At 38.7% G+C, this 16,838-nt stretch overlaps 1 protein-coding gene across 1 annotated transcript in view; it reads right to left on the bottom strand.

The window, feature by feature from the left end:
- Positions 1-16,838, bottom strand: part of LOC109928086 (CUGBP Elav-like family member 4) — a 1,150,049-nt gene that overhangs the window by 60,309 nt on the left and 1,072,902 nt on the right. The window contains exons 9-10 of the mRNA XM_048604689.1: positions 8,771-8,836; positions 1,059-1,139 (exon numbers count right to left, since the gene is read on the bottom strand). Of these exons, the coding sequence (XP_048460646.1) occupies positions 1,059-1,139; positions 8,771-8,836 (147 nt within the window). The remainder of the gene's footprint in view (positions 1-1,058; positions 1,140-8,770; positions 8,837-16,838) is intronic.

The following is a 16,838-nucleotide window of genomic DNA, read 5'->3' as shown; positions in this document are numbered from 1 at the left end:
ACGAAACGTCAGCTTTCCTGCTCCTCTGATGCTGCCTGGCCTGCTGTGTTTCTCTAGCTCCACACTGTGTTAGATCTAACTAATGGCCTGATATTAAATGCACTTCTCAAGTGTGAAACTAGTACAGACCAGAAGATGACATGTTTGATCACAGTCTTTTCTTGGTTAAATAAACTCGGTTAGACTGGCAATGGGTTTCATCAGCCAGAGTTCCTGCTCCAGATTGCTATCCCATAACCTGACTAGAAAAAAGCAATTGGGGTTAAATTACAATACCCCCTCTACTGACACCAAGGGCTGAATTTTCTGCTGTCTAGCATGCACCAGGTGGCTGGCAAAGCAAAATATGCAGGAGGTCTGAATAATGTATTCAGATCCAACTTGACTCAGTTCGGTGCCTAAGTGTTGAGTCAGAGAAAATTGTTGATTCTAACAAATTTTGAAACTAACTTGATAACCCATCACAGCATTAGATTATTAGATTTCATTATGATTAGAATTACTTTTATTATTACGTATTATTTTGATGTTGCTGATGAGATCTTAAATTATATCTGTCTGTTTCAGTGTTTCAGGTAGAAATTGAACACAACGTTATTTGAAAGGGACCAGTTAGCATATGATTTAAAGTAATGGCAACAGCATGAGTCTAATGGCATTCTCGCTGAGGTAGGTTTGGGACCTACCTCCTCATCTGTCCTATGCTTGATGTGGAGTGGTGTCCCTATAGCTATCTAATACATTTGTTCTTTCTAATACAGAGATGCCAATGGTCTCTCTTGGACTATGGTTTTTCTTTTGTTTTATCTGTTCATCAGATGTCGATATCATTGACTCTCGCATGAAATGGTGCATGGTCTGGGATTTACCTTGATGCATAATCCAAGCCAATCGACTGAATAGTCAAACATGAAAACATTTACTCCACTTAGTAAGTCAATGATCACTTACTTTTTCATGAATTATGATGATCGCCGAATAAATACCATATAGCTTTAGTCCATGAAACACCTGCTCTGCTAATCTATCTGATGTTATAAATATAGTGAATAACTTACCTTCTCTCTGTTGCTGGGGTATCATTGGAGGTGGCTGTGGAAAGGCTTGACTAATCTGGCCATAGGCAGCAGGATAGGCAGCTGTAATGCAGAGATGATGTTGCAAATCAGTGTATTGTACAGTTTTACTTATAAGTTACTACAAACTGCGTAGACAAAAATTAAAACTCACTTCAATTTTTAATGCAAATTTTACCAATAAATATTCTCTCTTCCTTTGCTTAAAAATCTTGGAAAAGTTATCTGGACCAAGCATTTTACATAGCCTCAAGAAAAGAATGATAAACAATCCTGGTGATATGTCCAAAGGTTATAGTGAGTGAGGATGGAACTGGTTTCTCTCATTTTAGCACTGAAATGGAAGTCGTTTGATCTCTCCAGCCAAAATATTTGACAGCTGTGTCAGGTTAATAGCTACAAGGCAAGATCTTGATAAATCTCCAAAGCACAAACATTGGCCTCTGGCAAGCAGTTACTCCCTTGCGAATACAATCCCAAACGTACCTCATTAAAATTCCATCTATATTTGGCCAATGTTGCAAATTTTTCACTAAGATAATGAAAATCAATGCAAAACAAATGGCAATGGACAGTGACATTTAAATATGACAATACTGCGTTATGTGTAAAAGTTAGAATCATTAACAGTCAGGGGGCTCACAGCATGTTTATTGTAAAAAGCTACAGCTAATATAGTCATATGTGACCCTTTCCCATTGTTTTGGGAAATGTCTGGTTTTCCTTTCCCATTGAATTTCTGTAGATAACTTTGGCTTTGGTTAAACATTGTGTTAAATAGGCAATGTTCAGTTGGCCAGCTGTTACACACCAGACTTGAATTTCCTATGCACTGAAGTCAAATCAAAAGTCTTTTAATTTCTGGCCAGTTTGATACTACCTGCCTCATTGTGTTCACTTTAGTCAGCATAGGATCTGCATGAACAAAAACAAAGTTGCTGGAAAAGCTCAGCAGGTCTGCAGGTTTTTGTTTCTCTTCCAGCTTTTCCAGCAACTTTGTTTTTGTTCCTGATTTACAGCATCCGCAGTTCTTTTGGTTTTTATTTAGGATCTACATGAATTGTACCAATGCTGCTTTGAATTACTAAGGGGCACAGTTTACAGATCCTCCTTGGGGCAGGATCCTCTATTTTCTTCAGATATTGTGGCTACGATTGCCAATTTTTGTTTTGTGAGAGGAACTGCTGCAGATAGTATATTCAGATTATTACCTCAAAGCTGTATCGCTGTATAAATCCCTCCAACAATTCAGGAGTTAGCACGTGTCATTTGGTTGATTGATTCATTTTATGGTGAAACTCAAATTCAGTTAAAATAAATGCTGCATCATAAGAAGTACACTTCAACCATAATTTGGAAAAGATGAATTGACCTACCAAACTACACATCTATAGAATCATAGAATTTAGCAGCACAGAAAGAAAGCCCAATGTTACGTGTGCCAGCTCGGTGAAAGAACGATCGAATTTGTCCAATGAACCCTACCTTTTCCCCATTGCACTGCTCTGAAAATTTTCCCTTTTAGTTAAAAATTCAATCTCCATCTGCAATAGCAAACACCTTGACAACAGAAGGAGATTCCCCACTTGTTAACTTGTCTTGAATTATGATCGTATAAACATCTTAAGATATGGCCTTTGCCAGAAATTCATTTTCAATTGTGTAGCTTAACTCAGTGTTATCCGGAAGTCAGCAGTGCACCTGTGTAAGCCCTAAACAAGAACCTGTACCTATAATTTAGGTTAACAGTTGACTGCAAGACAGAGGGAGGACAGTATTGCCAAAGGGGTCATCTTTTAGTTGTGATGATAAAACAAGGCCCTGTTTAGATATATGTAGCAGATCACATGGAATTCTTGAAGAGTAAAGTGTACTTCCTACATTGCATTTCTGCTTCAATCAACACCATGGAACAGATTACATTGCATTATATAGAATTTACAACAAAGAAGCAGGCCAGTCAGCCATGTCCATGCCAATGCTTATGCTTCAGGTGAGCCTCCTTTCTCCATTAAATCCATTAATCCTCTTAAAAAGACTACTCCAGACACAGAAGGCACCTATACTGTTCTTATAAAATAGGAATGCAATGGGGGCTACTGAGAAAATCATTTAAAATGAACTGGCAATACTTTTTGTTGGGATGTAGGCATCAGTTGCAAGGTTCTAATTCCCCTCAAACTGGTCGATCAGTTTAGTACAACTGGCACAGTCATTTCAAAGGTCAATCAACCATGCCGTTGTGGATATGGGGGAGTCACATGTAGGTGGAACATGTACAGATAGCAGAATTCTATCCATAAAGGGGACCTTAGTGAACCAGATGGGTTTTTACAACAATCAATGATACTTTCATGGTTACCATTATTAAGAATGGTTTGCAATTCCAGAGTTATTAACTAAACTTAAATCTCATCCTCAACCCATGTAGAGTATGTGAATTATTTCCTTTTATTCTTGTCCCAAAAATGTATTTTCTATTATGGTCTGCCATTCACTTCTCTTTGTTCTCTGTACTCAAGATTCATCATAACCTCACAGTCTTTCCATTAAGCTATGCTGGTCCCTTCCTTTGCTATTTAAACCAACAATTGCTTTTTACTAAAATGATATATGAGTACTGTAAGGAAGCATAAAATTTCAAAGAGATATTGAAAGAAATGGGTTAATCTGTGACAAATGGATTTCAAAGCAGGCAATTGTGAGGTCATCCACCTCGGAAATAGAAGGAAAAAAGTATTTTTTCATTGTGAGAAACAGCAGATGTCCAAAGAAACGTAGATGGTGGCATACTGATAATGAGATTGGACTCAAAATAGAGAGGTCTATGCTGCTGCTCTGAAGGCACAGGTCCAACCCGCTGCAGCTAAATATCTGAGTTTACTTTAAATTCACCACATTCTGATAATGTTGCCATGTAAAGAGTTAATACATCGTACCTTTTATTAATATGTATATTCCTGGCATTTATATGTGTTAATAAATGTTGCCTATTCCTGCTTTCAGTATTGTAATTGATGTAATAATTCCTGGACAACCATCACATAATTCTTCTGAAGTGTGCTGTTTAATTTGGTGCTTAGTCAATGAGTTTATCCTGAATAAGATTTTATTTGCCTGTTGATTTGTTCTGTACTGAAACTGAATTAATAATGTTCAATAATTCCTAGGTTAATTACGATTTTTGCACCATTTTAAGTTTGAATAAAGATGCCTCTGGGACATTAATAATTTGGGACTGATGTTTACACCTTTAATCTTATCATATCAAAGATAAAGCAGTAACTTGTGGTAGAAACAGAGTAAAAACAAACCAATCTTATTTCTGCAAAGAATCTGTTTGATCTCTGTATTTGATATCATAGAGTGATGAGAAATTCACCAGCGAAATGATTCCCCACATGGGAAAAGATTGATTCTAAATTGTTACAGGAAATTCGGTTTTAGTTTATCACTTCTTGGATAAAGATCTGTTACTCTCTGTAGCCTAATTTGTAGCATTCAATTGCCTGGCTGTCTGAACAGCATGTTGATAGCAGACCCTGAATGATCTGCCTGGCTATAGATCAGGTGAATGGTGTAGAATCTCAGGACCCATCTCTCTCTCTCTAGTTAAGATAACAAGGTGTAGAGCTGGATGAACACAGCAGGCCAAGCAGCATCAGAGGAGCAGGAAGGCTGATGCTGCTTGGCCTGCTGTGTTCATCCAGCTCTACACCTTGTTATCTCAGATTCCCCAGCATCTGCAGTTCCTACTATCTCTCTCCCTCTAGTGGCCCTTATCATTACTGGGCGCCAAACAGCTGCAATGGTACAAAATGGAAAGTATACTGCACCACATATTTCCGAAAACTGAATCTCTCTCACGGACATCTGTCATTCTCTACAACACTGTTCGGAATATAATTACTTTTGATGTAATGCGCTCCTTTTTGCAACAAAACAAAATGAAGAACTCTGATATTCTTTACATTGCAACCCATCTGCTGCATAGATATCAAAAAAGTGTACCAGAGAGTGCTAAATGGACAATGAGGTGCTTCTGAAGTGCACCTAATGTTTGGTGTAAATCTTGCACTGCAATGAAAAATAATTGCGGTATAACTTTACTAATACAATCATTCTTAGGACAGATAACTAAGAACATTCTCACGCTGATCTAGAAAGCAATTAAAATTGATCAATTCAGGATGCATGCAATGATTCAATTATTGCCAAAGTGAGTTTGTGAAACATTTTCCTCATTTGGAAATATATTGCAATAAACAGTAGCAATTTAATATCCGAAAGGTCAGATAACAAGCTGAAAATATTTCCGCATTATAAGTGTGATATCAAACCACATCAAAGACATAAAGAATGAAATATCTTTTTTGTTGCTTCAATTCTTTGGCGCTCTCTTTATGTCCAAGAAACCAATTGCATGAACTAAAAATACCTATTAGACATTTCAGCTTTCTGACAAATAACTCTGAGGAACAGTGCGCTTTCCTTTGCCCAACAAAACTATCTCCTTCTCTATAGTTGTTTCTGGTGCCACAAATTACTTTAAGCCACTCTATGATTTTGATTAACAAAAAAAAAGTTGTGTTGACATTATGAAAGTTGCATGTTAGTAGTGTAGCCAATTATTTTGAGCTCTAGAGCGGAGTGTTCAGTGAATGCATGGAAAATTTAGCCTGCTATATAAAAATTCAAACCAATGGTCCTGCTAATATTAGTGTCGTTGACATTAAGTTATTTAAATGTAGGATGAAAATAAATACTGGAATTCTACAGGATTTCTTGTGTTATTACTCTGACAGGAGAGAGCAAGGGAATAGCATAAACGCTACAAAAAGGAAGACTTTCCTACAAAACAAATTTCATGACCTCAGATTGTTCTAAAACACTTTACAGTCAATGAAACATTTTGAAATGTAGTCATTTCTGTAATACAGAAAACATGGCAGCCAATATGATTCCAGAAAGATGTGAAAATAATAAGGTTGTTCTGGTTGGTGATTTTAACTTCCCTCATATTGACTGGGACTCCCTTAGTGCTGGAGATTTGAATGGGGAGCAAGTTGTTAGGTGTGTCCAGGACGGATTTTTGATATAGTATGTGGATAGTCCAACGTAGGAGGGGGCCGTACTGGGCCTGGTATGTGAAATGAGCCCAGCCAGGTGACCAAAGTTTCAGTAGGGGAGCATTGTAGGAATAGTGACGATAATTCTCTTTGTTTTCGGATAATTATGGATAAGGACAAGAGTGGACCTCGGGTGAAGGTGTTAAATTGGGGGAAGGCCAACTATGACCGAGTTAGGCATGAAATGCAGAATGTGGATTGGGAGTGGCTGTTTGAGGATAAATCCACATCTGATATGTAGGAGTCTTTTAAGAACCAATTGATTAGAATGCAGAACAGGCATGTTCCTATGAAAATGAAGGACAGGAATGGCAGGATTCGGGAACCTTGGATGACAGGGGAAATTATCAGCTTAGTCCATAAAAGAAATGAAGCATATCTTCGGTCTAGGCAACTAAAAACAGATGAAGTCCTTGAAGAATATAGAGAAAATAGGAAGGAGCTCAAATGGGGAGTTAGGAAGGCTAAAAGGGGTTCTGAAATGTCTTTGACCAGCAGCGTTAAGGAGAATTCCAAGGCATTTTCTACATAAATTAAGAATAAGAGGGTAGCAAGGGAAAGAGTAAGCCACCTCAAGGATAAAGGAAGGAAGTTATGTGTTGAGCCAGAGGAAATGGATGAGATCCTTACTGAGTACTTTACATCAGTATTCACCAAAGAATGAGGGATGAGGTTAGGGAAAGATGTGTGAATACTCTCAGGTAGGTCAACATAATCAAGGAGGAAATGTTGGGTGTCTTGAAATACATTAAGGTAGACAAGTCCCCTCGGCCAGGCAGGATCTATCCCAGGATACTGTGGGAGGCAAGGGTGGAAATAGCTGGGGTCTTAACAAGTTGCATCCTCTTTGACCTTGGATCAGGTTTCAGAGGACTGGAGAATTGCCAATGTTGCTCTTATGTTTAAGAAGGGAAACAGAGATAATCCAAGTAATTACAGGCCGGTGAGCCTGACGCCAGTATAGATTGCAGAGAAATGACAGATGGAGTTTAATTTGGACAAATGCGAGGGGATACATTTTGGATTTAGTTATGAAGAGAGGTTGGATAAACTTAGATTGTTTTCACTGGATAGACAGAGGCTGAGGGGTGACCTGATAGAGATCTACAAAATTATGAGAAGCATAGATAGGGGGGGACAGTCAGAGGCTTTTTTGCAGGGTAGAATGATCAACTACAAGAGGACACAGATTCAAGGTGAGAGGGGGTAAGTTTAGGGGATACATGCAGGGATGATTTTTCCCACAGTGGGTGCCTGGAATGCACTGTAAGTGGAGGTGGTAGGAACAAGCACATTAGCAACGTTTAAGGCATATCTTAATAAACAAGTGAACGGGAGGCAAACAGAGGGATAGATACCATGCATAGGCAATAAATAATGGGTCTAAATAAGAATTAGGAATCGGCACAGGCTTAGAGGGCCAAAAGGCCTATTCCTGTGCTGTTTTGTATTGTATTATTATATCACATATTGCACACAGCAAACAGTAATGAGACAATGATCAGTTAAGGTGTTTTTGTGATATTGATGCAGGATAAATATTGGCGAGTATACAGGGACACCTCTTGTGTCTTCTTTGAAATAGTGCGATGGGATGTTTTACATCCATTTGAGAAAGATGTCAGCTTTGCAGTTTAATTGCTCATCTGAAAGATGGCACTCTGACAGTGCAGCACTCCTACAATACGACACTTAATTGTCAGCATTGATCTTTGCGCTCTAATACTGGAGTAGGGTTCAACACCACAAAATCTACTCAGATGTGAGATTGTTATCCACTGAGCCATGGCTAGTACACAAAATGTATGAAATTGGTCATAAAATATAGACATAGAATACATAATATTTCATTATTTTTGTTGCTATATATTTCAGTAAATAGAATATGTGTTGACATGTATAAAATTCTTTAAAGAATCCTATTTATACTTCACTTTCTAACAAATCTCTATTACTAAGCCACACTGTCACATCTCTTGTTTTATTCAGTTCAGAATATGAGGTGGCAGGACTACGCATATCTCCATAATCAATATTGGTTCATAAATTTACATCTGAGAAATGAAATTACATGCGTCAGGGTAAGCTCTTTTGTCTGTCATTCCCGTGCAATAGTGCTAAACTGTAGGAAATTCTATCATCTAGTATTCCTGACCTCACTCACTAAACCAAATCTCAGATCTGGGTGAAAGATTCTTTGTTGAATAACAATGGGGGCTCAGATACAGCTAACTAACCTGAATTGGGCATTCTGGGCTACTGCTATGCAGCTACTGTAGCTTCTGCATAAGATTTTCTAAGAAATGAACCCTGTAAAGTTTGCTTTGTACAGTTAATTTTCATTTTAGTTTCACATATATCTTGCATATGTCTTTCCAAGCAGAAAGAAAACTTACGTTCAATGCAACATATCAACCTTAAAATCATTTAGGAAATTGAATAACTTGGAAAAATATACAGACAAAGAAAGAATTTCTATTAAAGTTAACATCTGGAAGACTTTTGAAAAGATTGAAGGTTTTAAAAATGACTCAAAGTAGAGCTAGACAAAGTGTTAATACTAACGACCTGCATATTGCTGCACTCCAGCGTATGCTTGTTGCAAGGGATCAGCTGCAGTTGGGCTTTGTGCTGTCAAAACACAAAGAAGAAATGTATTAATATTCCACTGCTTGGTAAGATTCACATAACTGATGTCTGCAATGTAGTTATCAATACAAGATTTAAAAAAATGGATGAATCTTACATCTAAACTCTATGTTCTGAAGGGAACACACACACGCACACACACAAAGAAGGTGGTGAATCTGTGGAATTTGATATTTAAGGACGGACAACATTTCATTGGAGGCAGTTCAGAGAAGGTTCACTAGGGTGATCCCTGGTATGGCGGGATTGTCCTTATGAGCATAAACTAAATAGGTTGGGGCTCTACTCTCTGGATTTTAGAAGAATGAGAGGTGATCTCATTGAAACATATAAGATTCTTAAGGGGCTTGATAGGGTAAATGCTGAGAGGATGTTTCATCTCATGGCAGAGTTTAGGACCAAAAGGCTAGCCTCAAAGGAAAGAGGTGCCAATTTCAGAGTGGGATGAGAGGGAATTTCTTCTATCAGAGTTGTAATTCTTTGGAATTTCTTGCTACAGAGATCTGTGGAGGCAGAGTTTAAGACTGAGGCTGATATAGACAGATTCTTGACCAATAGGGGAATCAGGGTGACAGGATAAAGGAAAGAAAGTGGAATTGAGCAATGTTGAATCAGCCATGATCCAATTGAATGGCTCTGCAGGCTTGAGGGGCTGAATGGCCTCCTTCTCCTCCCTTGTTATTGTGGTCTTATGGCCAGGTGGGACCGATGGGCAGTCTGCCAGTTGGACAAGCCTAACATGGAACTTTTAATGAACACAACATCCCATGGCATTTTAAAGAAGCATTATCAAAACAAACTGACACTGTGTCATATATGGCAACATGAGGAAACATTTTAAAAAAACATAGACAATGTGATGCATTTTAAGGAGCACCATAAAGGATAATGGGGCAGAAATATTGAAGAGGAATATTGTCACCTTTGTTTCAAGGCAGCTGGAGCCACAACCACCAATAGTAGACTGATGAAAACAAGCGATGAACAAGAGACCAGAATTGGAGGGTGCAGCCATTTTGAAGTTGCTATGGAGATGATGGAGGTTACAGATATAATGGGTGAGGCCATGGAAAACAATTAAAACAAAACAAGGTGGAGACTTTTAAAATTGAGCTGTTGGCAGACCAGAGCCAGAGCCAGTGTGGAATACTGAGCAAATGGGTAACTGGACATGCAGTTTGGTGTCATTTTGGACATGGCAACAGAGGTCTGAACTAATTAAAGTCTATGTAGGATATAAGAAGGAAGGCCACCCAGGAAATCATTGCAATAGTCAAATCTAAGGGGTATCAAAGGCATGGATGAGGGTTTCAGCAGACGAGATGAGATAGGGTTGGATTGGGAATACTATGAAGGTGGATATAGCTGGCTTTTTTGATGGAATGACTATGTGGTTAGATTTGGAACAATTTGGGATCCAATTGGACACAACAGGACAAACAAATGTCTACATTCTAGCTGAACATGTCCTGGTATGGAGCATTCATTAATAATGGATTAGATCACCTGAATGAGGGCCATCAATAACAACAAAAATAATCACAGGGCTCTGATTTACTTGCATAACTAAGCTCCTACCCTTTTTGTGGCAGGAGTACGGATCACCAGAACTGAGCACTGTTTGAATGGGATCCTTCAAGTTTTGTTTCTTAGCGCCTTGAGTGATTCCTGCCATTTGACTAAATCCTAGGGAGATGATGTTCTAGTGATCATGTCAGCGATTGGTCATCCAGGTTAATGGTCTCAGGACAAGGATTCAAATCAAACCCCACTCCCCTCCCCCCCACCCTATGGCAATTGATGGAATTCATATTCAGTTAATCAATCTGAAACTGAAAGCGAGTTTCAGTATTGACAAGCATGAAGCTCTCATTAATAAAATGTTGGGTTCACTAATTCCCTCAAGGAAAGGCATCTACCATCCTTACCTCTTCTGGCCAATGTGTGATTCCTAACCCACAGAAATGTGGTTGAGTCTGAAATGGCCTGTTCAGTTCAAGGCCAGTTAGGCTTGGGCCACAGTGATCACATTCCATGAAAGAATAAAGGTAAGATTCTGTATCATTAGATAGAGATCCGTCAAAAAAAATCAAACAACCTTGATTTGAATTTGGCAACTGACTTAAATCTCAACAGCATTTTTAAAACAGGCAACCTGTTCAGACGTGTTGTGACACACTTCTGGAGAAGGTAAACCTTGAACTTGGACCTTCTGACCCAGAGGTAGGGACACTACCAGTGTGCCACAGGAGTCCAAAAGCAGCTTTTTGGGAGCAGGGAGTTTCAGATTTTCAAAACGACCTCCTGATGCTGAAAATGATATGTGGGAGAGAAATAAAAATAGTCATTCCTATCTTCTGAGAACTCAAATTTATCCTCATTTTATTCTAAAATGACAGCATCTTCCCAAACATACTTTACCTGCTCTCAGTTGCATTGTCTGCAGCGAGAACACTTTGCTAATCTACATTCTTGATGGCAGTAATAGCAAATTAAAGTAATTAATAAGAAAGTCAGAAAAAAATACACAGAAGAAAACATTCCTCTTACTAATATCACTCTTGCATATGAAGATGGATTATTCAAGAACCACATTTATAATTAAAGACAACGCAGCTCAATATGCTAATTAGACAGTATGAATCCCGTTTAAGTAAAACTATTGCAGAACATAGGCAATTGCACAGAATATTATTAACCAAGCTGACTTATTTAACCCTTTGAGTACTGCAAGTTGGTCAAGTATTGATAAAAGACAATAATGCACTGAAGAAGTGCATTGCACTGGCTCTTTGCCTTTTCATTCATCTACACACAATTTCAGATTTTAAATCATCTTTCTTGCTTTCCTCTCATTTTTCTCTTATTCAAGAGAGGCTGATTTGCTACCAGTACCTCACTTAAGTGACTAGTCTTCACAAGGCTGGGTAATGATGCCATCCTGCCAATTCATGTATCAGTGCTGAGCTTGCAAGCATCTGCACTTTCCATCTAGGACCACCAGATGGCAACTAGGAGCAGAAAACCAATACCATTTATCCCCCAGTATTGCAGGGAAACTGAAGCCAGTTACGGTGCACTAACTGCTACTTAACGTAGACAAGCAAATTAAGCGCACATTGTCAGTTAAATCTGTAGCTTTCTGATCTGTGTAGTTCAAAATCACATTAAGCAGTACACCTACCAACTGATCTTTGAATTACTGTCAACATCCTTGTGTGGTCTAATATTTTATTCTAAAATACAAATACTATTGTCTGCCATGCCAGGGAGGAATCAAACAGAGAAACAGTAAACATCTTACAGGAAATTCAGCCAAATAAACCTGGGTCACTCAGATGTAGAGTGGCAGCCATTTTGCAAAGTTGCCCCGGGAGATGCCTGTATTTCTGGTCGACTGGGAAATGATGCGAGTAAGTGCAGTTGGAACAAGTTAATTAAATGAAGTGAGCAAAAAAAAGATAAATCAAACAGGAATTAATGTTGACTTTTCCGCATGTAATTGCTTTACCCTTCCAGCCCAGAAAGGTTTGACACCAAATCAGTGCAGTCACCTTTCCTAACAAGGCTGTACTACACTCTCTGGAATATTTGACTGATATTTATGTTGTCATATTGACTCCAACGTATAATCCAAAATTAAGTGAAATGAATGGCACAGCATGTTTGCACAATAGCCTGTTGGCATCTGAAATCTGAATTTTATTACAAATAGTTTGAGGGAGACAAGATTCTACTCTATCTGATGGAAGCTAAGTGAAGCTCAAGCCTGCAGCATAGAACTGACATCAGACTTAGCTCAATAAACAAATAAATTCAAGCATCTTCTATGAATATTTCAGTATTACATACTGCAAAGCTGAAAGGCTAAGGGCATTTATTTAAAAGACTTTTACACAAAATGCAACATGCAGTAACAAGGAAGCAGCAAAGGGGAATGAGCTCTTATGGCACTGTAACCTTCTTTGTAGTTTCATGGATTAAATAGATCAGCTTAATCATGAATGTGCTATTCCCCCTTTTAACTATGTGCCTCTGGAATTCTATGCAAAATTTTTTAAAAAGGATTTATTTTCAGATTGAGAATTTTTCAAGGCACACACTCTATTGTGTCTCAGAGTAACACATTGAAAGGGCTTATGGCCTAAAGCAGTGCCCTGGCTGCCCAATAATCAGCTCTTTGGGAGTTGGTGCCAGCCCAAACATGACAGTAAACCATTTTCAGGCTGCTGTCATTCCATCTAACCATGTGTCCAACTAGCCTGTAAACTGGACACCACAAAATATTCTCAAAACAGAGCATCTTTCTTCACATTACTGATGTGGACAGCTTACCAAGAATTTGCACTGAATTTTAATTAGCAAGAAAGCAAAACTCGAGCCTTGAGGCCACTCCTTCCGAACTCTCTGTTCACTGGCTTAGTTGGGTTTCAGGAATTGTGACAATCTTATCTTCTTCAATTATTATTAATAAAAAAAATCACTGTTTTCTGATGCTGTCGGGTAGCAGCCCCAGAGTCCTCTCCATGAATTCCCATGGCAGATTTCAGCAATATCTCCTTTCTACAGTGTACTTCAGTTTTTACTCTGAATTGTGGCTTCTGTCAATGACGACAAAGCAGCGGCACAGTCAACAGGTTAAATGAAAAGTAACCATCTCCATGTTGACACAGACAACACAGTGTGGAACTGGAGAAACACAGCAGGCCAGGCAGCAATAGAGGAGCAGGACAGTTGGTGTTTCTAAAGAAGGGTCCCGATCTGAAATGTCAACATTCCTGCTCCTCTGATTCTGCCTGGCCTGCTGTGTTTCTCCAGTTCCACACTGTGTTGTCTCTGACTCCAGCATCAGCAGTTCTTGCCATCTCCATGTTGACTTCAGCTATGAAAAATTGGGTGGCTTCACACTGAAGGACTGGGAAGATGAAAAAATTTAACAATTCAGCACATTAATTTCCAATCTGCACACAATGGAAATATAGTTCTTTATCAATGGGGAGACTGTTCTACAATCTACCATTGTGACTAGAAATAGGGAATTATATTCCTTTTCATTATAGATATTATGTGTAGTCTGTGCAAGTGGAAGCTCCCAGTAACTATAAAAATTGTGAGAATGGTATTTACTTTCAGAAGAAGTGATTGTACTATCACCCATGAGAAAAAATGTTTAGTAAATGACAATAAGTTGGGTATTTCTATTATGATGCATAGGAATGTTTTCCCCATAAATCCTAATAGGTAAAGCTTATATATATGGGAAGGCTGGTCTGGAGTTACAATGTGATTGCTGTTTTCATTAGCTATGCTACAATTGACCCATGACTGGAAAAGCAGCTAGATTTTCTTTGAACAAAAAAAAGCCTAAGTTTAATTTGCAACTATTCACCTGGTGGTGTAATTAGGGTTCTTAAGCACATAAAGTACAGTTAATATGGTTGTTTGAGTAGATTTTGCAAAAGCCCCTGGTATTGCTTGTTAAGGGATTTCATGCTAAGGGGCTCAATAGTTCAATTTTATATTCTCTTCTCATCCAATGGAATTCTGCTGTTGAAGAGAGCTTCCAACTGGAGTAATGACTTCAGTTCATCAGCACTTGCAGGCTACATTACAGGCCAAGTGGGATCAGTAAACACAGAATAATGGATACCTGGGAGTGATTCCAAAGCAGTAATGTAGTATAAAGGCTCAGATGGCTCATATAGAGAATAATGGAAACCTCTGAGATATTACAAAATTGTAATCTAATCTGGGAGTTTAGACCACTCATAAAAGCCACTCAGAATTTGTTCTGAGACCTCATGGCATCATTTGAATTTGCTAGTTCGATTTCAAAATAAAGGGAGCTAAAAAGAAAAGCTATGAATGTTGGGAAGTTGAAACAATAAGCACAAAATGTTGCAAACAACTTGGTCACTTGGTGATGGCATCTCAGTCATTGTATTGGTCTATCATTTGAGTAGGTACTTAAACGGAATCCAATCAAACACTTAACAACTACTATCTAAGCTCCCATATCTCCTATCATTTTAAAAATTCATTTTTGTGGGATGTGGCTGTTGCTGGCTGACCAGCATTTATTCCCCATTCCTAGTTGCCTTGACAAGTTGGTGGTGAGCTGCCTTCTTGAACCGCTGCAGTCCACCTGCTGTGATATTAGAGAGGGAATTCCAGGATTTTGACCACTGACAGTGAAGGAACAGTGATATATTTCCAAGTCAGAATGGTGAGTGACTTGGAGGGGAACTTAAAGGTGGTAGTGTTCCCATACGGCTGCTGCCCTTGTCCTTCTAGATGGAAGTGGTCGTGGGTTTGGAAGGTGCCGTCTGAGGATCTTTGGTGAATTTCTGCAGCATATCTTGTAGATAGTACTCACTGCTGCTACTGAGCGTCGGTGGTGGAGGAAGTGGACACTTGTAGATGTAGTGCCAATCAAGTGGGCTGCTTTGTCCTGGATGGTGTCAAGCTTCTCGGTTGTTGTTGGGGCTGCACTCATCCAGGCAAGTGGGGAGTATTTCATCACACTTCTGACTTGTGCCTTGTAGACAGTGGATAGGCTTTGGGAGTCTGGAGTTACTTTTCACAGTATTCCTAGCCTCTTACGTGCTGCTGTTGTGGCCAACTGTGTGTATTTGGTAAGTTCAATTGATGCTTTTTTTAAATTGCCCGTCTGTTATTCTTTATGTAAATCTTCCACGAATTGTGTGATTTGGGAACAGAATTAGAATCATTGTCTTGTGTCTATCACAATAGCAAAAATATATATGATGTAAACATTGTGTCAGAATTCTATTCAGTTTGTGCTGTTTCTTTTGCCCTGGAATCAGTCATCAGCAGTCATTGGCCATCTGCCTGTCTCTACTCCCCTTGTTCTGAAAGCATGATGACAGTCGTAATTTAATATAATAACAGACGTCATCGGTACAGGTTTATCGAGAGATGAATGTGTGATTAATTCACAGGAAATTTTATTACAATCATATTTACTCAATGGTAGTAATTCAATAAATGGGACATTATTCTGAACAGTGGACAATCTTCTAAACAGTGGAAGAATGTAAGTCTTGGCTCCCATTTAGAGGCTTCTTATGTATTTCTTGCCTTACAGACCCAAATCTCAGGTTAGACTATCTCAGGTTAGACTGTCTCAGGTTAGACAAAGCCTAGAGTTTTTGATGTGAAACACCTGGAACATACCCCTAAGAACAATACAAGATTCCATAGTTGTACAAATACCCTTATATGTACATCTTTTCAATTATCCCCTTAATGTGTTCTGGCATTGTGTTTAGAGAAGAAGGTTTCTAATAGCTTCTGAAGTGATTTGCAAAAATAAAGTTGCTCAAAGACTTTTTATAACTGAAGAAATTACAAGAATACATTCTCACTTTTGGCAGCAACTTTAGAAATCATTATTTTTAGAATTTAAAATGATAAATATTACTGTAATAGTGTGACAAATGTATGATGTAACTTAGGTGCTTGGCCTGCTGAATCCAATAGGGAGACCACAAGTCAATAAAATTGCTATTTGCTTGTTATAAAGAACTTGAATTTGAAACATTTTGGAAACAGAGACTGTTCATCCAAGTGCTGGGCATCAAATCATAAGAATCACGGTTAATTTCATTTTGAAGTTTCTTCTAAATGTGAGATTGCATTACTTTAGATTAATTATATGGACTAGCAGTCAATTTGCCTCTCTTGTTTGCACTGTGATACTGATTGTTAATTATTTCTCGATCAGTGTATATAGCAGTTCCATCTTCCTTGATTTTAGGGATTGCAATTTACCATTGTTTAACCACTGAGGGTTGGGCATTGGATGTGTTCAGTGGCAGTAACAGTCTATAATGGCCCAGGACTCAACCGCACTTTGAAGAGTATTCACTCACCGTGCGTGCAGACGGAGCTTACTGTGTGCCACATCTGGTTGGAGTTTTCATCTCCCGTCTGACCGATTGGGAGGACTGGTGAGCCGGCT

Source organism: Rhincodon typus, chromosome 1 (assembly GCF_021869965.1).
Source record: "Rhincodon typus isolate 14 chromosome 1, sRhiTyp1.1, whole genome shotgun sequence".
NCBI lineage: Eukaryota > Metazoa > Chordata > Chondrichthyes > Orectolobiformes > Rhincodontidae > Rhincodon > Rhincodon typus.
Note: the sequence above shows the minus strand (reverse complement) of the source record. Positions and strands in the feature narration are given on the sequence as shown.